This window comes from Haliaeetus albicilla, chromosome 3 (assembly GCF_947461875.1).
Source record: "Haliaeetus albicilla chromosome 3, bHalAlb1.1, whole genome shotgun sequence".
Classification (NCBI taxonomy): Eukaryota; Metazoa; Chordata; class Aves; order Accipitriformes; family Accipitridae; genus Haliaeetus; species Haliaeetus albicilla.
Genome location: NC_091485.1, coordinates 8,709,367 through 8,730,535, shown reverse-complemented (window position 1 = coordinate 8,730,535; position 21,169 = coordinate 8,709,367). Strand labels below are relative to the sequence as shown.

Here is a 21,169-nt window from a genome sequence, read left to right as displayed (position 1 = left end):
TGTTTCAAAAAGATAATTACAGATTACTTCAATATTTCAATTCAAATTGCAGAGGTCAGTGCAACAGAGCTGAAGTTTAGCAATTCAAATCTATTGAACACGTACGTGGGCAAAAATAGTTTGGAGTTGCTCCTAGAACTGGAAAGTATGCAAACACAATTAACAAATAAACATCCACCTACACCCCCCCAGACCAAATGAAACAGGATTAAAAGCATTGAATCTGAGCAAATCCAGTAGGTTTTAATTGCTGCCCACTTAAACTCACATCTACATACTTTCCAGTTATTTAAGGTGAAATGTTACTGCACATCTCCATCCTTTTACGTGAGAAACGAAGATGTACGCATTTCTCAGGACTGCTTATCTACAATTACATTTCCAGTAGGAACTTATAAACGAATAAATGAGTGAATTGTATTAAAAGTAATTTATAAGACAGGCATGTTCTTAGTGAGTATATGTAGTTGATACATTTGTGTTACATTATTAAACATGGCAGCTATCCTCAAGTAACTTTATAGCATATGGGATCATGTTTGTTATATGTTAAGTACTTCAAGAATTATACATAAGTGCTTATGAACCAAATGCACAATTAAAATTACATTAGAATTTCTCCCTTGGATAATTTTCTAGAGTTTCAAAAAGACATATAATACCTTCTTCCCATTATATAATGCAGTGCAACTGTTATTGGTATAATAACGTCAAATTTTAATAACTTAATCATAACAGTATAGTCCATGATTAAAGGTTTATAGATAAGCAAATACGTTTAGATGCACCACTTTGCAACTTCAAAATAGTAAGCAGTTTACTACTCTATATGGAGCCTGTATGCACATATGCACGTTAAGTGTGGATGAGTCTGAGGGCATCTGCTCCACAACACGCCTCCGATGCAGGAGACAGAAGTTCAAATCAGTGAAAATCTCCTTAGGAACAGGTTTACAGTCCCAGACCACCCTGATGTGTGAGTCTCTCCTCTTAATTTTGTCACAGTTGTTTTGGCCAGCTTAAAAGACAGGCCTTAGAAATTAATTGTCTCCATTTAATTTCTGCACAGAAGATAAAGATGTATCTCAGTCCTAGAAGAAAAAGTAAAAACCACAGCTTTTCTCAAATTTGAAAGTATTACAATGACAGATATTATCTCAATACTCTTTATATCTATCTCCTCAGAATCCTCACCTCTTGTATCAGCCCTTAATTTTTCCCGAACCAGCAAGCAAGCAGGAAGAGCAAGACGCAGAAGACAGTGCAGAAGAACAGAGCAATTCAGCAAGCCATAGATTTGGGGAATGCTTTCTGGGTACCTCAGAAACACCTGAAGAGCCATCGGCATTCGCCATCTCTCCTAATTGGCACACTCTTTATTCCTGCTTCTAGCACCAGCAGGGCACGATTGCACTGCAAGATCCCCGTCACAATCAGGCATCCACCCAACAGCCCAAACTTTTCTGGACAGCCACATTTGCTGTATTTCAGCGGAGCCGGTTTCGCCAGGAAGGGATTCAGCTGCAAGCTTTCAAAAGTGTGCTTACAGAGGAGGCTCAAACATTACATAGCTCTACACCTACGTCCATTTACCTGTGTGTCATAGAATGACACCTGGAGTTCATAGTTCTTCAACATCCACGAATGCTTGTATAAATGTTTCAAGGCTAAATGGACAGCGGGCAACACGCCTGCCGTTAGGTTTCTCCGATCAATCAGGCAGCTGGCAGGTGAAAGCCCAAGAAGAGAGAGGCGAGTGCGATCCCGTTCCTCAGAGCACCTGATTATTAGTAACACAAACAGCACCAGCGTGTCTAGTTTCCAGTTCCAGAAAACCATCTTTCTTGGTGCTTTTCTCTTTTTTCCTTCCCTTCCCCTGCAGCCCACATCCCTGAAGAGCAGGCCTTAGATTCCCTGGTTGCCCGACATTTTGCAGCTTTCCTTTGCTTCAGTCAGCTGTGTCCCTCTAAGAAAGGAGCTAATTGTTATTAAAGGATAAAGACCTCTCTTTGACTGGCTTTTCCAATTTGGACAGTAATCCAGCTCACAGCAGTGCTGTGAATCAATACTTCACAAGAATAATCTCTAGGCAAATTGCTCTGCCAAGTCTAATTTTAAACATGTGTCATTTTAAACATTTCTGTAGCAGAAATATTCATCCATAGGTGACAAATCAATAAACAAACTAGTATGATTCCTTTGAAAATAGATATTCTAGGGATTGATCGAAGCGGTTGCATGCTGAACTTGTATTTGCAGCAATCTGTACACGGTTGGGTCAGAAGATTGCTTCCGTTAGGTTTATCTTGCACAGATCACATTTTCAATTGGCTTCATACAGACCAAACAGAGAATAGGCAGTCTTGAGTATTGATAATATTTTATATACTTCTAGGGCAAAAGCTGCATCAGCTCAAAGCTGTATATCCTCTGCCTGATTCTGCTTTTCTCAGAAACTCCATGCTTCCCTTAAAATCAATGCTAATTGTGAGCGTATACAGAAGTCAGGCCTGTTCCTCCCATGTACGGTCACATAGCCTTTGACAGGCATTTCACATATTGTCGTAGCTAGCCAAGTCATTTCATCACACTATTTACAGTTTTCCAAGTAATGTGCCAGGCTACGGAATGGAACGGATGCTGTGCAGGCAGAAATGCAGACAAAATAGTAATGCTGGAGAAAATCACCTTTGCTGCAGGATAATCAAAACTCACCAGGGTGAGAAGGAAATATATACGGGACCACCACACCAGAGAAGAACCTGCGCCTCTGTTCCCCAGCACTCGCAGCCTACCTCCCCACTGAGGCAAGCACATTCCTCCATGCCCCCTTCACAGCAGCAATCCCACTCTGCTCCCCTGTAAGCACCCACCTGGGTGATCCCTTCCCTCCATTCAAGCAGCCAGCTCTCCCCACAGCACAGAAAGCCCCCCCACACCTACCAGGATGCTGTTGTGGGCAAGGGAGGGAAAATGCAAGAGCCAAGCCCATGGATAGGGAGAGGAAGAACATCTGGCCTGGGAGAGACTTGTTTGTCCAAGAAGAAAAAAGCTCCGATTTTCAGCGCAGTCTCATTACACATGCAGCTGAATAGCAAATTGTTTTGCCATCTTGTGGAAATTCAAGATTTCAAAAGAAATGCCCTGTGCCAAGCTGGGATGGAAACCCAAAACCTCAAAGGTTTTCATGACTCAATAATCTGAAAGGAAAACAAATGGAAGGGCTCACAGGCGGAAGTTTAATTTGGTATAAATCAAATTTGAAATTATATGTTCAGAGCTTGGCAATTTATTTTGTGAATAGTTGACATTTCAAAACTAAGTATTAGTTTGCTGCAGAAAGTAAGGGTGTTTTTTTCAATTTTAATTTTCAAAACACAGTGTTCCAGGTCAATAAATTATTCTGAAACTGACATGCAACCAGAAAGCCTCTACAGAAAATCTCAAATAAAGTCTAATTATAAACATACTAATTTATAATTACAAACTATATATTGCATGACATGAGGGCATGGAAGTAAATCGATAAATAAAAGTAAAAAGAGCAAAATAATATTTAATAAAGAAGAAACAAATGTCTGCCTTGGGCAGAGCAAATAGCCCCAAGCAGGAGATATGCTCAATTTATTACTAACTCTCCACAGTGATTCTTCTGCCAAGTCACTTGTGCAACTGGGTGGGCAAGAAAAGAGCCCAATCAATTATTATCCCTCTCCATGCATTCTTGGACACAAACACGAGGTGAAATAGAAATACCTGCTGCATAACCCTTGCTTTTCTTCAGAACCATTGCCTCTATTCAGAAAGCAGAAGGCTGTACGGAGCCCTTCGTGCGGGGAAGGAGATACTGTCTTTCTTTCTGTACAAGGCTATGCTCGAGTCAAGTGCAGCAGGGTCAAAATTTATTATGCGAATTCCCTAGACTGAGAAATTTAGCATATTAGCTGGGCACAACACTAAGTAGAAAGCGCACTCTGGTAGCACAGTCCAGCATATCAACAATTTAATACAATGAATTAATAGGTACTTTCTGTTGCTTAGTCTTACGATTCTATAATGTGATTATTGAAAACATATTTTTTAAACATTTTTTAAACTCAGGATGAAAGTCTTCCCTGAGCAGAGGGCCAGTGTAGGCCAAGATGTTGCTTAAATCCCATTTAATACCTTTCTTAGAGGCTTAAACAGGATTTTGTTGGCGAATAGTCCTTGGACCAGCCTTCTTTACCAGCAGCTAAGGTGCCCTGAACTGCTCTTCTTCCTATGCCTAAATCTTTTCACCAAGCAGGAACATGGGGCTCCACAAGTCATAGCGTTAGCTCATACTTAGGTAACAAAAAGATGTGGTTTGAATATCCAACATCCTCTTCTGTGTTCAAAAAACAAATCTGCCACCACACCTCATTCAACCTCTGTTGCCCAACCAATGGCTTTAAATTCATGAGAAAAAAATGGTATATCAGAAGCTATGAAATAATTTTCAGCACCGTATGGATGGACGTAGATTTTAAGGACAAACATTTCAGGGAGCATCACTTCCTTCTATAGATACGTGACTGGCTTCAACCTAGACCAGTCTTTTTTTCTCCTTGTGCTGCCTCTGGGTCTCTTCTGCATTACTGCATTTAACCCATGTCTGGCAAAGGAACAAACAAGATCATGTACTAGTGCAGCCTCATGTTACTTGCTTCCTTAAAGTCTGCTTCCTGACAGAAACATTTAACTATCTAAACAGATGATTGTTTCTTACATAGTATTTTTATTGCTAATTAATCCTGTAATACTTGTGTCAAAACATGCCCATACATTTTCATTCTGATGAAGAAACTAGCCATGTTTGCCACGCATGTGATTAATCATACAGGTATAATTTTCCCATTTAGAATAATATCTCCTGAGGCTTAATACCTACAAAAGTACATTGTTATGCCCTTGTCACACATCTGAAGATAAAGTATTTCAACTGAGTTTACTCAACACCCTCAGAATTTACTACCAAAGCATAACAATTGTGAAATCTTAATCTGATCATTCAACTCACTGCATCTTCTATACATTTCTCAAACGTGAAGCTGAATTTCCACAACTACTTGAAATAGTACTAATTTTGAAACTTGATTTCAGTGTCAGAAAATGAAGGGCATTTCATTTCAAACCCTGCCCTCCCTACTATTTTGGGAGGCTTTACCAAAGGTAAATAATTGTTCTTCAGCATGGTAAGGATCACTATAGCTTTTGCAAGAGCAAGCTGAAAGCCTTAGGACAGAGCTGGTGACCAGATGACTCACTGCTGGCATCTCCTTTGTGAGATCTGCACAAACTGAGTAATTTTCAGAGAGGGAAACTGTAGGAGGAAATTGTGCTCCCTCGTAGGAGCACAGTGGCTGAGAACTTTAAAAAAGAAAAAAACCAAAACACCTGGCATAAATATATTGCCTATAGCCAGTAGTTTCCAAAGGCAAAAGGAGAAATCTTTTGTGTTGCCCTTCTTACCACTTTATCCTCTGCCTTTATGGCATTTTAAATTGAGTTCTCAATCCCCTGATCAGTATTTCTGAACCATAAATCACTTAAAGAGTTATTAGTTCATGTAAAAAGTTGATTATAGACTGCACTAACTGTGTTAAAGGCTGGCTATATATTTAAGCTATATGTCACCCCACACCTCCCACACAAAATTTCCTCCCGCTTGAGTAACACCCATTAACATTTATAGGATGTTCTAATACCAGCCTCAAATGTTAGTTTTTTAAAAGTAGGTTATCATTCACCCCTCTTGTCCCACGTGTCTCTGCTCTTGCTGCTTAATCACTCAGTGTAACTAGAGTACAGAGTACTCACACATCCTAAGAAACCTTGGTAATGCATTGGAAACCATTATGATTTATTTTGGATGGCAACTCCAGTTCTTACATCAAGACCAAGCCTTCACCTATGCCAAGAGCAGCTTCAATATTGAGACACTATCATCTGTTCTAACGTGTCCCAGCTTTTTAAGTAGCTGGCTGTTCAGCTAAAATTATTTACCTCCCACAGCATCACCCAAATGACCAGGCTATCTACTTCCAACTGCCCTATCAAGACTGACCAAACTTGCTTGTAGCTAGTGAGATTCATCTGGAGAAGGCAAATGAAAATTTATTTTTGCTGCAAATCCTAGTGTCACACTCCTCATAGGTAGCCTGAAAATCTCATCTCTGCTTCCTTTCTCTCTTCCCTGGCATTGCAGCACAAAGATCAAATTCATTTCCTCCATTCTGAGCAGAAGGCTTGAAGAAAAGAGATAAAATTACTAGTATATACAGCATCAGTGAGATTATTCCTGAAGTAATAGATCAAATTCTAGTGGCAGCACTTTGAGAATGAAGATGACAAACTGTAAAAGATTCAGAAGAAAGCCACAGGAATGCATAAAAAGCTGGGGGGGGGTGGGGGGAAGCAGCAGCTCAGTCTATCTAGTTTAATGTTCAGAGGCGGCTTAATCTGTAACTTGCTCTATAATGGATGAAAAAATGATTTCTAATAATACCAAACTTTTGAACTCATTGGTCAAGGAAAACACACTTTCTACCCTTCAGTAAACTATCCCCTTTAAATGAAATAACCTTTATTAGATCAGTTAGAAAGAGCTGTTTGCTGCTGTAACTGCACTAAGGGCTTCTGCTGACATTAAGAAAACACCTCCTGATACCCACCAGTGACATAATTGTGCCAGCCGTATAGACCTGCCTTGAGTAACAAGGCCCTAGGGACATAATACTCCCACTGTGTCACTCCTTTTGTTTACATCATACAAGCTGTTATTTTTGCCAAGGTCAAACATACCATTTCCAGATACGTGTTAATTACAAAATGACTATTTTTCAAATGACTGGTTTTTAAAAATACCTGTACCTTGCATATTTCTCAACTACAAGATCTGTGAGGTGCAATAATCTAATCCTAAAGGATATTTAATTCTGATAATACTGACACCAATCCTGAAAGGATCTGTATCCCAAAGGCTGAACAAAATCAGCATTTTATTCCACCAGGCAATTTGAAACTTTAAAGCAAGTAACTATGAATGCCTTTGTTCTTAATTAAAAGTGGCAATTCTAGGTCTCCTCCTCATAGAAGCACGTTGCATTTTCATAGGTGGGCTGGCTTTCTAAAGTGCTGAGCATTCAGCAATTCCCACTGATGCTGACAGAAAATGCAAATCACTCGGTGCTTTTGGAAAGCAAATCTTCAGTTCAGGGACCTAACTTGAAACTCTTCTTTTTTTGCAATCTGGAGCTTATACCATTAGCATTCTTCACAGCAAGAAATGAGGAGCAGAGGGAAGCTTGGCTAAGTTTAAAGATCTGGAATGCAAAACTTTTTGTATCACTTTCTCTACGTAGCGGTAGCTATTGCTATTTAATTTCTTTTACTACATTGCATAAAGTCTTCCTGCCACTAGCACATCCCTCCAGATTAGGTTCTCACCAACAACATGGAACTTGGTCCTGCTTACAATTTTTAGAAAGGGAGAAAGTAGAAGGGACAAAAAGAGAAAGTTGGCTCTCTATCTCAGTCAATCTCCTGTCAATTATTAATACTTAGGCCCCTCCAAATTCACAGGGGAGAGGGGAAAGCAAAACCCAAGGTGCTTTTACAGAACTTTAAAATTATATGAAAGACCCCACAGAAATGCAGAGTTTAAGATTTGTATACTCTATGTGTACACTAAAATATCTCTATATGATGCTGTTAAGATACAAGAGAGTGCTTTTCTGATAATCATAATGCTTGAAAAATGTTATATATTTTGTACTACACGAAGTGTTAATCTGTCAAAAACTGTCACTTCATATAGTGTAAAAATTGTAAAGAAAGATACGTGTTCTTTGCTAGAAAAACACTACATTCCCTGTGAAAGCAGGAGCAGTAAACACTGGAAAGGAAGTTAATTAACATCCCAAAAGGGGCCTCTTACTACTTCTCCCTGGAGGTTTTGGATGTAAAATGGTTACTTAGACACCTATTGTGTGTATGAATCTTCACATAATTCTGTAGTTCAGTGAGGCTGCAGCAGAAGCTGAGGCCTACCATAGGTAAACGGTAAATTAAAATACATAACTACTTTGAGGAAACAAAAGATTGAACACATATATTCTTTTAAAGATATATGGTAGTGATTCTTTATCAAAAAAACTGAGATTCTGGAAATAACTTAACCAGGCAGACAGGATGAACTCCTCTAATGGGGATTGTGGCAAAATGGTCTGACAAAAAAGGTGGATGTACAGAAGAAACTGGGGTTCAGACAAGAATTCAAAAAATATTCTGCTGAACCAGCTACTCAGTGAAGGAGCACATGAATCCAGCAGACCCAGCTTGCCAAGAAGCAAGCTAGTAAGGTTTTCACTTCTGGTCCGGGACAATCTTTAAAAGGGAAGAAGACTTCCAATTCCAGCAGGATCTAATCCATCAGACCCCTTGCTACAAGGCTGGATTCCCCTGGATAGCCATAAAAAAAGTCAGAAAGCTTTGGTCACCCTGCACAGCCCACCTCGCTGGTGACTTCCCAGTTCTGAGCTGGGAAGGCATTGCAGGGAGAGCAGCATATGCAAAAGCTGAGAGCTGGTACTCTCACAGCATCAGCGGTTACAGGGTCAGCAGAGTTTAAGCTGGAAATAGCAAGGGACTTTTAAAGGGATTTCAAGCAAATCACAGAGAAAAGTTTTCCAGGGAGGAGGATTTGGGGGGATCCAGAAGACAAGATTGAAGGGCTTTCTAAAGTACATATTCTAGTTCACAGTGGAGCAGGCAGAAATCCCCAAGTGAAATATATGGCCTATATTGTAAGAGCTGGATAATCCTAATGGTCCTCTCATCTTAGAACTTGTTAATTATTTAAGAGAAGTACCATGGCCATAGTAGGAAACCTAAGTTTTCTAATCCTATCCCTCAAACTCCTGATGTTCACTTTAAAGTAATTAGTCCATTATCTGGGCCTCCATCTCTCAGGAGCTTCAGGAACAATTTGGACAGCCCTGCTGAGTTAGCCTTTATATTCTTGGTTCTTTGTGACTATTATTTTCAGAGAGAAGGTGGATATTTGCCTTTAATGTTAGCTTTCATTTTCACATTTAAGAGTACTTATTTGGAAAATACTATGGATAAAATTGTCAGACCTAAAGGCCGATGATAATGAAAAACTAATGGCACGCAAATTGGACATCACTCACTGACTTGGCAATGAGATTACATGGTTATTCCATCACAAGGAAAAAAAAAAAAAAGTGTTTGCCAGTCAGTATGTCCCGTTTCCACTCAGCAGGCAGTTATCAAGCAGCCGCCAAATCCAGCAGATCTTACCCACGGCAAAATCCTCTGCAAACAGAGGAATCTTTGTCTTGCAAAGAAGACATCCCATAAGCATCAGTGGCATGGCAAGGGGTGACACAGCATGACTGAAAATACATTCCAGCTATTCTTAGGGGCACTGCCTTCCTTAAGTCGGAGTGATGCTGTGCTTGAACCAGTTTCCTTCAGGAGTTAGGCTACTGTTCCGTTAATGCTGGAGCCAGGGGACCACAAAAGTACTGCAAATCTCATTTCTAGCTCAGCTAGACCCACAAATCAGAGAACAGTGCATCTGGCTCCTAAAAAGCTTCAGGCTCTGTCACTCATTTAGTTCCAGGATTCCTAGTAGAAAAATAAACTCAAAAACATGTGACGTATGTACACTGTACCCTCTCAGTTTGGAATCCCACAGCCTGAAATAGAGCTCCTGGGATATATGGGGCTGCTGCGTATCAACACACACCTCCACAGGACTGAGTCACACCCATGCTGACTGGTCTCAATGTCCCTCTCTGCTAGCCCCAGCTGCTCCAAAAACTATTTGAGCCAAAATGGATCACGGAGAGTTTTCCTCGTTGACTTCCACCACTTGATTCCCTAAGCCAGACCTCTGTATGCGATGGTTCAACCTTTCCTAAGGAAAAGTATCACCTTTTCTGTGAGAGCAATGGCCTCCACTTGAGTTTCATGAAGGAGCTGTTTGGCTCCCAGCTTCTGCAGTTTGCTCAAATGCATTGTTCTTCTACCACATGCCATGAAAACGTCCATAAAGCAATGAAATTGAAAGCAGAGAACAAAGCTTGAGACATGCATGCCTCATCATGCTCAGGTCATTAATGTGAGACGGTGCTTTGTAGCCTTGACATGCGATGCTGTTTATGTTGTCATCCCAAATAGTTACGTGTATTTAATTAAAACAATCTAAGTATTACACTGACAATTGTTTGTGTGAAAGCCACCATTAAATCTCTCTCTTCTAGATCCTTCCTCTCCTTTCTCCTATTGCAAATATTTTCTTCACAGTTATCAGGATATTACACCCCATCTTTTCCACAAACTTGAGTAATTCACTCTGGTTGATAACCATATCAGAAGATAGGGCCTCCCCCCTCTTTCTTCAAATGTAAATGGAAACTCCTTCCTGGATTTATTCAAAAAATAATTTTTCCCTGCTGACGGAGCGTGTTTGGCATTTGAATCAAAAGATTCCATAACAGTGTGTTTTGCAGTATGCATAGGATAAGTTATACATTGAATTGCAAGACATATGCCAGAAAATGATACACTGGCTTTAATCTCTTTGCAGAGATATTTAGAGGATATACATTCTGCAGGTCTGGGATCCGCACCCAGAGGAGTGGGTGCAGTGAATACATGATTTCTCTCCTCTCCCCACCCACATCTTAGCATCAGCAGAGAAGCCAGCATAGAATTAACATAAACACTTAACTTTTCGATTATTCCCTCCAAGTTTACAAAACTCTAAAGCAAAAAGAGGTTATATGGCAAATGGAGCCATATTACGCGAAAGTCAAAGGGGACACTGACTATTTAAAGAAATATGTCCCTTCCAAGCAGAACATCGCCAGCAGAGTAGACAGTGATCATCATCCATACACGCAGCGTATTGCATTTTAATGCTACACTCTTTGCATATATCAGGCAGCACAAGCACTTGGTAATATTTAAAGGTAAGAAATTACCCAACTACTTCAACATATGCCAGACACAAGCTCATCTAACGATACAAGAACAAATGTCTGCCAGCTCAATCTGCTGTAAAGTGGACCCTCTTTTAGACTCTGACATCTCCTGTGCATTCAGCTGCTGCTACTCTGAGAGGACCACGACCACACCTTATCTGTCCCATTCTGAGCACTACTTTAAAAATGAAAATAAGGCTCCAGACACTTTAGTACTCAAGAGCACTCACAAGCGTGTCAGGGCTCACCCCCAGAGTCCCGACCAGGCTTTGGTACACCATACTTCCCCATGCAAACCCAGCTGCTGTCGGAGTGACGTGAATCTATGCCTCCTAAGACAAAGGGCCTAACCAACACATTGTATGCACTTCTTTCTGGGGGGATGCTCTTGCTCAATTCTGTTAGGGCAGAGTTTGTCAGATGGCAACCGGTAGCTGTTTGTCCCACTCTGAGGACCATCAGGTGCTACTGAACACCGAGCTCCACGCTCCTCAATAGATGCCTTATTTTGCACCAGAGACACAAACCTGCTCTCCTGTTTCCAGAATATGGGCCCCATCCTTACTAAAAGTAAATATGACTCTTACTTCCACTTGCAGGAACAAGGTAAGAGTCGACTTTGTCGACACCATGCATGGCAGGACCTTCTGGAAAAGGCATCTTTATTTGGAGGCCCGGGGTCTTTTTTAACCTAGAATAACTGGTAGGAATGTCCCAGACTGGTGCACGGCCTGTACAACTTTCTTGAACTTTGAGGGAGGAGGGTTTCACTGAAAATACAGATAATATTTTAGTAAAAGAAGAAAATAAAGAGAAGGTCTATTTATAATACACCTAGACTGTAACTTCTTGTCAGATAAATTAGGCAAGGTGCTTTCTACTTAATTACAGAGTAGGAGATGGCAAATATGTATGCAATGTCAATAAGTTCACATTTTCCTTCAGATTTTGTGGAGTCTTGTGCATCTTCCAGAGCTCACCCTACTATGCCAACCTGCTATTTAAAGGTATTAGAGTGTATTATTACACAAAGATGAGATTATATCAGGATTACCACAAATTATTTGTAGTAGTTAGAGAAAATGAAATAATCTCATCCCCATACTATGACTATTCTTCCCTCTTTGTGATAATATACCCCACTTACTTCTGAAAGATATTTTTTTCAGCTTGTCAAGACTCACTTTGATCTTCAGAAACAACTGACAGAATTCTAACTTGCATACACAGCTTTCTTGACTATACATGGTTAGATTCAAAACAAATTCAGCCTGTCTATGCACGGCTTGCAGCACTGCTCCTACAAGAAATCAGACAATATATTCCATATTTGAGGGAAGATGTCCAGATGCAGAAGGGCACATATCCAACTTCCATTTAAGCCCTTTTCTTCTTCCACTATGCCTCTTCCTCTAGCTTCTGCATGGTCAGTTTTTGCCTGATGCAAATTAAATACTGTTGAAATTGATAATATTGTCTACCAGAATGTTTAATTCCTTTATTTTAGGGTTATTCTGCTTTTTTTTTTTTTCCCCTGTAACAGATGTGTGTCAGGGTGCTTAAGCAGAAATCATCTTTCCTGATTTACTTGAAGTTGTGAACTACATCTAGTGTATGTAGAGCTTTTTATTTCATTATTTTGCAAAACATTTCCTTGCATTTTCAACCAGCTAAAGTTACAATCACAGGGAGAAGAAAAAGAAGAAATATTATATCATGGTTATTGATCCAAAGCCATAAGCTATCAAGCACCCTTAACTTCTAGGACCTGGTCCAAGGGCTGTTGGAATCAGTGAATTACTGCCATTAATTTCAATGGATTTTGGATGAGACTCTTTACAGATGATCACTTTATAAATGCTCTAGTTTCTAAAATAATGTAATTATGAAATTTTGCCTGAGAGTCTCATCTAGAGTTTGCTCCCGCTCTCATTGAAATGAACAGCACAAATTAAAGTCACTAACTTAGACCAGAGTTCTGCAAATGCTTGCACCTGAGCTTTGTTTTATTGACTGAGCCTACATAAAGACATGCCCATGGGGTGGCAAAACAAGAGTTCACCGAACTGGATCAGGATTGCACTCCAAACACATTTAACCATCAAAAATACTCGGGACAGAAACCTCTGCATTTTTATGTACTAGCTGTAACCTCTGGTTATATTTTGTAACAAAGATGTACTTCACACAATCAGAACTGGTTGAGACATAGACTAAGGATTGTACTTAAGTGCTTAATTCAGTTTAAGTGCTTTGAAAAACACTAGAGCTGCTGCTCCCATGCTCAAAGTCAAGTGCTGACAAACAACAGCCTAACTTAGAAGGCACACTGCAATTCTTCAGACGGCTGATCAGAAAGTAAAGGCATTATAATGCTTCATTATATGAATCAGAAATATCAAGCAAACTAAAATATTCAGTTCAATCCTGACAGAAAACTACCTGAATGCATAATTTAAAAAAAAATCCAATATGTTTATTTTCATTATTATTTTTCATGAGCTTTTATGCAAAATTGCAACACAAACATCAGACTGCAACAATGGGAGATTTTGGAAAGTCGTGAGGGAGAATATATGAGTTTCTGAATCACTGCCATACATTGCCTAAGCATTATAAATATACTACAATTATTTCTCAAGCTATTAAAAAATCCCATGTGTTCAAGGCTCCACATTCTCTTTTCAAGAGCCAGCAATGTCACAAGCACCACTTGCGAAGCCCTGGGAGGGAGAACTACTCCCTGGTCTGTGATTATGCCATGATAAGGATTCAGGCCCTTCAGGCATATCTGTTTATTGGCGACCTCAGAAAACAGGCTGCGGACCAAGTGGGCATGATGAGCCATCTACCCTTCTGCTTACAGTAAAGTGCACTGAAGGAATAAGGTAATGTCTGAACCGAGCGAAAAAGTTTGCACTGCCATTATGTATTTAATGGCTATTCCAGCCATTAGTCCATTCCGTTTTGGTGCAATCTAGCGCTCTTCAGGAACACTAAGTTATTTACTTGTCACTATTAAGCATGCAATAATGATCCAAGCATACTCCAGATATATACATTCGCCTGACTTAGCATTCCATAACCATCCATTTATTAATTGCTTAAAAGCATTCAAAGCTACACAGCAAGCTGGCAACATGACCCTGATTCTTTATGTCCCTAGAGTACAAAACAGTAAAAATGCAATTTTTAAGAAACTGACGCTCATTCCAGAACAAATAGGGCATTTTTTCCCTGAATATTTTAATGCTAACTACCTAGTTCAGAACCCAAAATCTGCATTAAGACCTTCAAAATGTTTTGACTGCAATGAAGTGCAGCACCTTATTGATTGTTATGTTACTGTATGAAGAAGGAAGAGATCTTGCCGAAGGTTCTCTACTTCCTATGCATGTGTTATTTTTGTAACAATCCCACCCAAGGGAAGGATTGAAATAGAATAATGTAATGAAAACAGGATTAGGAGAACTGTGATTTTTTTCCAACAAGTACCTCACTTTATGAAACAGGTAATGCCATTCGGAAAATCCCCCATAATTCTTTTCATTATGATTGCAGAGTTCCCCGAGATTCATTTTTTTAAGGAAACAGCTACTCTAGGCTGATCTTGCCGGTATTCCCTTTCAGTATCTCCTCAGTCTTGCTCACACAACGCAACACGACGGCAGCATGCTCCCCCCACCCCCAAATTACACCTTCAGCAATATTGCCCTCCATGCATTTCTGCTCAGAGATGTCTGAAAAAAAAAAAAAATCCCATGACAAACGAATGTCAATAAAGAGCAGCCACCCCAGAAGTGAGAGGCTTTTGTAATAATTTGGGGGACAGAGACACCGTCACGAAGCAGCACAGCCTGTCAGTGGTGCCTTCGCCTTGCCCCCCCCCCCCACCCCGGCATCCTGAGAACCGAAGGGGAGAAGACAGGGGTCTTCCTTAAATGACAGCCAGGAAGATTTTTCAGTAGTCGCTCGCTTCACCGGGGGTTGTCTTGGAAATGAGCCCCCGACGCCAGCATTACACGAGAAACGGCTGCCATCTTCAGGAAAGCCTCGATATTGAACCAGCAGGTGCCCTCCGCAAACACACACACACACGCACGGTCATTGAAGTTGTGACCAAAACCAAATCCAGCTGGGGGTGGTGGGAACCAACTTAACAAAGCCCTTCCCTCTCTTTCTCCCAGCTAAAGGAAAGATGCTTCCCAGCACTGCTCCTCTCCCAACCCAGACCTCCGCACACCGGAGCGGGGCACCTCGCAGGCATCCCCCCACCGCGCTGCCGGCCGCCTGCTCCGCGGGGAGAGGGAACTGCAAATTTAACTCTTCACGGGGACCACCTCCGCGTACCCACACCCGCCCCGGGTGGGCGCCCAGCCGCTCCCGACAGAGGTTGAGGGGGGGGGGGGGACGGACGACGACGAGACGGGGGGACCCTCCCCTCCTCAAGCTACGGCCGCTTGTCCTTCGCGTCCCGGCGGGGCTACATGGGGATGGCAGCGTGTGGGCGGAGGGGGGACGGGGGGGAAACGGGGTTAAAGCGGCCGGCGTGCATCTGTTGCTGCACGGGCAGCGGCTGGCAGAGGGATGCGGCCGCGGCTTTGCCGGGCGAGGGAGGGCCAGCGGCAGGCAGCCTTTCCCCCCCCCGCCGGCGTTACGTGCGTGCCAAGGGCAGCGGATCCCCAGCCGACCCCCCGGGCCCACCCCCGCCGCGCCGGGGCAAGGGGCTTTCCCTCCCCTCCCCTCAGCTCCCGGGTCGGCGGGGCGAGCCGCTCCGGCTATATGCGGGGCGAAGCGCAGGATACGGCCCAGCGGCTCCGCTCCCTCTCCCTCCGCCGTCGGTCCCCGCACAGCTGGCGGGCGGGCTGGGAAGGAGGAGGACGGCCCCGCCGGTCAGCCGCAAGCCCCGGCCCGGGCGTCCGCGCTTGCCCTTGCGCCCCGGTTACCCGCAGCGGCCCGGGAGCGGGTCTCGGCGGCGGTCCCTACCTCCGTGTCGTAGAGCCGCAGGTCCAGGAAATAAGGGTTGAGGAGGGACTCGTTGCGGATCTGATCCATGGCCAGCTGCACGGCGGGCAGCACCCCCCGGCCGATCTTGCTTTTCTGGTCCTCCTCGGACTGGCTGAGCGGCATCAAGCCCATGATGGAGATCGGCGTGGTGGCGTTGGGGGGCAGCCCGGCCGCCCCCCGGGAGCTGCCCCGCGGCCAGCCCCAGCCCGGCGGCGCCCAGCCCAGGCACAGGAGCAGCAGTAGCATGGCAGGGTTGGAGGTGGCAGCGGCCGGTCTCCGCGGAGAGGGATGCATGCTGCTGGATGGGGGGAGGAGGAGGAGGAGGAGGAGGAGGACTAAGGGGGGGGGACGGGGACGGACCGAGCGGCGGAAGGGAGCCGAGCCCCTCTCAGTCCGGGCGCATCCCCCGGCGGCAGAAGCCAGGGCGGGAGGAGAAGAGCCGCCTCTCTCCGCTTCCCCGGGAGCCTCGGGGTCTCCTCTCTCTTTCCCCGTCCCCTCCTCTCCTCTCCCCTGGCAATAATCCTTCTGGCAATGGCGCCTACTCCTTCCCAGGTCTGCCAGCTGCAACCACCAGGAGCAATAAATAAATAAATAACCACCACCACCACGCGCGTACAGACACGCTGCTCCCCGCCGCCCTCCTCCTCCTCCTCTCCCCGGCGGCAGAGCAAGGCAGCGGGGGGACCTGCCTCTGCCTCCCCGGCTGCTCTTACCCCCCCCACCCACCCCGTCTCCGCTCGGGGAGGGACAGCATCCCTCAGGCGCGGAGGGGGGGGGGGTGCCGAGCAGCCCTCGTTCAACACCTCCCTCCTCCTCCTCCTCCAAAAGGAAAAGAAAAAAAAAAAAAAAAAAAGCCCCCCCCTAGAGCCGGGGAGGCGGAGGAGGGGAGCGGTGCCGCATTCCCTGGGAGCCGGGGAGCGGGGGGGGGGGTGTCGGGCAGAGCCGCCGAGCTGGATGCGCGGCCCGGGGGCAGAGCAAAGTGTGAGGCGGCCCGGGGCCGGGCCGAGCCGGGCCGGGCCGAGCTTCTTTCCCTCAGGGCACCACCTTCCACGGGTGGCGGTTTCAACGCGAGCGCAGGTGGCCGCGGCCCACCCACAGCCAGCGGGAGTGGGGTGGTGTGTGTGTGTGTGAGGGGGGGCAGGCTGGCGAGCGACCCCCCCCTCCCGCCTTTTTTCCTCACACACACCGCCCGCTCCCACGCGCGGCCCCGGGCCGTGGCAGCGCTGCGGCACGGGGGGGGGGGGGGGGGGGGGGGCGTTTTGCAAGAGCTGAAACCGGGATTTTATTTAATTTTTTTTAATTTTTTTTTTTTAAACTGTTTTTTGTTTCCCTGCAGAACCGGCGGGTTTGTGGAGCCCGGCTCCGCTCGCGGCTACAAAACCACGAAGGCTGCAGCAGGGATTCCTGAGTGTCCCCCCCCCACTCCCCACTCCCCGAGGGTTGCCACAACTCTGCCGGTAGCCTGGGTGAGGCGAGACCCTTCCCCTTCCAGTTCTCCCAATTGGTTACCTCATCTCAACGGACGTGGGGCATATACCCCCCCGCCGTTCACCAAGGCTTTCTGCCTTGCTCCCACCGTGTCCCCCCCACCCCGGGGAACGCATTCTCCGCTGCCCACCCGTGACCGTGGTTTGCCAAATCCCCGCAGCAGCAGCGGTGAGGCGACGTGACCGAAGGCCTCAACGGGTCATCTCGTAACGCTCCCCGCTTTTTACAGCCCTTCCCTCGGAATGACGTCCAGCGGCATTGACCTAAAGGCATCGGTAATGAAGAGTCCACCACATCTCTTGATAAATCATTTCAATTATTAATGAGTTTGCTAAGAGGTGTATCTCATATTCAGGAACAATTTGTCTTACTCCAGCTTCCTATCGCTGGTCCTCATCATGCCTTTATCAGCTTAAGGGGACGTAGTTATCAGTGATCCCATGCACACGGGCTAAGATTAATCACTGCGTTTTGCTTCTGTAAAATAATCGGACTGACTTTTCCCTCACCTCAAGGATCATTCCTGGAGGCATTTCCCTCTCCGTTCTCCGCTTCAAATTGGCTCTTCTGACCCCGCAGCCGGCCAGCGCTGGGCCACCAGCAGCAACCTCAGCACCTCCCTCGGCACCAGCCATGTCCGAGGGCCGGGCACGTCGGGAGAGCTAATCCCTGTTGGCAAACCGGCCCGCTCCTTGTCCTGGTGTGGGGCTGCCGCTTTACGGAATGCTCTACACCCTGTTTTGGATCCATTCTGCCTAAAAGCGTGACTTACTTGTTTGCTCCTGTGCATCTGATCTTGCATCAGGATAAATCGAACTATGCGCTTTATTTGTACTAGGGACCTGTCCAGCAGTTTGTCACCTGCAAACTTATCAGTAACTTACTGTCCTCCAGAAAATTGATTATCATGACACCAAGAACAGATCTTGCTAGGGTGCCAACAGGAATAGGTGCCATATTGATTTTGTGTGATGTTCTTTTTAATCAGAATTTTATATGCTAAATGATGTTTCAGCACTCTCCACTTGACTTGCAATAGATACCAAGCTTGTTTGTCAAAATCTGTTTCAGGGAAAATCATTCTTCGCTGCTTGTATCCTGTATCATTCTGTGATTTTCTCCGGTACTTGGCTAGCAGGACTACCACTACTTGGATCGCTTTGGTTATCATTTTACAATATTGGCAGTATATTAACACACGCACTCATACTGTCTGTGGAACATCATCAGCTTTCTAAGATTTTTTTTTTTCTCCTAAGCAATTTCCCAGTTTTTGAGATCTCAGTCTTTCTGAAAGAAAGCTTGAGTCCAAGTTGTGTGGTACAACAGAATTAATACCTTGACTATTACTAGCAACTGCTTGACATCCTTCGTTACTGATGCAGCAGCAAACATCCCTTTGTTATTTGAAGACTCAAATGCACCTCCTCGCTTCTTTCCAAACATGGCTCAGAAAGAGTTATTGCAGAGTTCCATTCGGCTCGAGGTTTGCCCTCTCAGGGGGAGGCAGAGCCCAGCCACCGGCGGTGCCCGGGAAGTCATGACGCTGGCAAGGTAGGTCAGAGAAACACGCCTAGCAAGTGCTACATCACGGCACTAACGCTTACAACGGAGTACAAAAATAGTTCCAAAAGCAGGCGCGGGAAACCAAGATTTACCTTATTCACCCAGAAAGCTAAGGCAGACTTCTCAGAGGTAGTCTCTGATGATACCTTCCTCATTTTTGGGGCACTCGGCAGAAGATCCTTTCTGTACATCATTCTCTGCATCATTCTGTGCGTAACGGGAACCCTGCCGTGACAGCTGTGTGTGCGTTTCTGGTTTGAAGGTGACTACCTTCAGTCAAATAAATCCCAGCTCCTGTGCCTGAACTGCAGACGTCTGGAGTCTTGCTGGATATCATCTAAACCAAGCAAAGCTACACTTCAAATTAGAGCATTTAATAATGCGGTACCTCCGACCTCAATCTTTTTGTCACTGCATTCCCTGTCAGTAAAACAGGGGTGCTCTTCCTTCATGGTCATACTGTGAAGATAGAGTAGTAAGTATTTGGGAAGCACTAAGACACTGTAACATTCAAATTACATAAAAAAAAGCTACGAAAATAACCGTTATTTTTCAGGCTAGTGATTTACTATGGGGAAGTAAATAAGGCCATATATTGAACAATGAGGATTAGGCAAAGTAAGCCTCTCAAAATCCTTCCTGTATACTCAGTGAGGCATGAAAAAGACAGTTTCCACATCTTTTGTAAAAAAAAACCAGGGAACATAATGCAAGAAAATGATGTAATTAAAGACAACAGTGTAATAGATGCACTGAGGCTAAATTTAGATTTCATGAAGAACTTTATTTGTGACACTTAAATATTCCATTTGCAATCCTATCAAAAACTTTCATGTTGTACACATGTAAGTTTTCAAGATGATGTACACATACAGTTACATTTTGTAAATCCTGCTTCTTTCCAATTCTCAGCACTGAGAAATTTCTTCTTTCATAGGTACTATCCTTTGTTTATGTGTAACAAATGCCCAGGTAACAGCTCATTTTAAGCAAAAGGAGCCCTGAAGGAGAATTGCACCAAACTGCTTATTAAAGATTGTGTCAGACACAGCTGCCTGCCCAGCTGCCTTTTTTTTCCTTAGAAATCCCCAGAATGTTTTGCTACCGTGAAATTGGTAAAGTGCATCCCCTAGGATGAAATCCTCTGAAGTAGCACACATCCTTTATCTGATATGGAAAAAGGCTTTATATTCTTATTTGGTGGTCTACACCAGACACCCTCTGTATCTGCTTATTCCTTGTTGGCTAAAATATCAGTTCACAAGAATTGTAAATCCTGTTCATTTTGCTCGAAAATCAAATGTCATTTTCTTCCCGGCATGTTACCCAGTCACTTCAGCATTTCAATCACGTGAATCCTTCAACTACGTTTCAGGAAAAACAGTTATGTCAACTATCTTACTGCTAATGATCATTTCCAATTTCTCTCAGTTATTACTAAGTCTTCTCACAGCATATGCATAGTTAACATTTTTGTTCTTTATATATTCTTTACATTTGCTCATCACAGAGTACCTATTCATGAATTTCAGGTCTAAGTATCTGTACCGGTATGGCTCCCTTGACTGCTTTTTCTTCAGCTGCAAGAAAGAAACTGCATCTGCTGCAAGTCCTCTCTCACTCTGGGAGATGGTCTGATGCTACATGAAACATGTCACGCTACCTATCAGGCCAGTGACTCACCTCCTGCATCTTCCATCTTCTTGCTTTTGGAGTTAGGAGAATTCATTGAGAATGTCCTACCCCCGTTTTGTCTCCAACACCCTTCAGAAATCCTGAAGCCTCTAGAAGCATGCCATCTCCAGCAACGTCATTCCTGTTGGTGCTGACTAGGACTGGTGTAAACAGGCTTGTCTATTGATATAAAAGTCAGTGAGTAACGGATTGAAGAACAATACTGAAAACTGTTGATCTAGGCATAGTAATTTTAGTACTGCATATACACACGTAATTGTTTTTCTCTGTAAATGGGAAGTGGAAGAATACTGCAGCGCCCTAATTCAAACCCGGCTATTGCTGTTGCAGTCAACTGCTAGCACTCCGACAGAACGGGGGGAGCTCCGCTATCCCTC

General features: G+C 44.1%; 1 protein-coding gene across 2 annotated transcripts in view; it reads right to left on the bottom strand.

Annotated features, from left to right (window-relative positions):
• The window catches only part of GABBR2 (gamma-aminobutyric acid type B receptor subunit 2), a 495,489-nt gene extending 478,829 nt beyond the window's left edge, over positions 1-16,660 (bottom strand). Inside the window, exon 1 of one of the 2 annotated variants that reach the window (XM_069778774.1) lies at positions 16,023-16,660. In XM_069778774.1, the coding sequence (XP_069634875.1) occupies positions 16,023-16,337 (315 nt within the window). In that variant the 5' untranslated portion in view covers positions 16,338-16,660. Of the gene's footprint in view, positions 1-1,593; positions 1,989-16,022 lie in introns of those variants that run through there. The other variant, XM_069778775.1, reaches the window with a different exon arrangement.
• Positions 16,661-21,169: the final 4,509 nt, after the last annotated feature.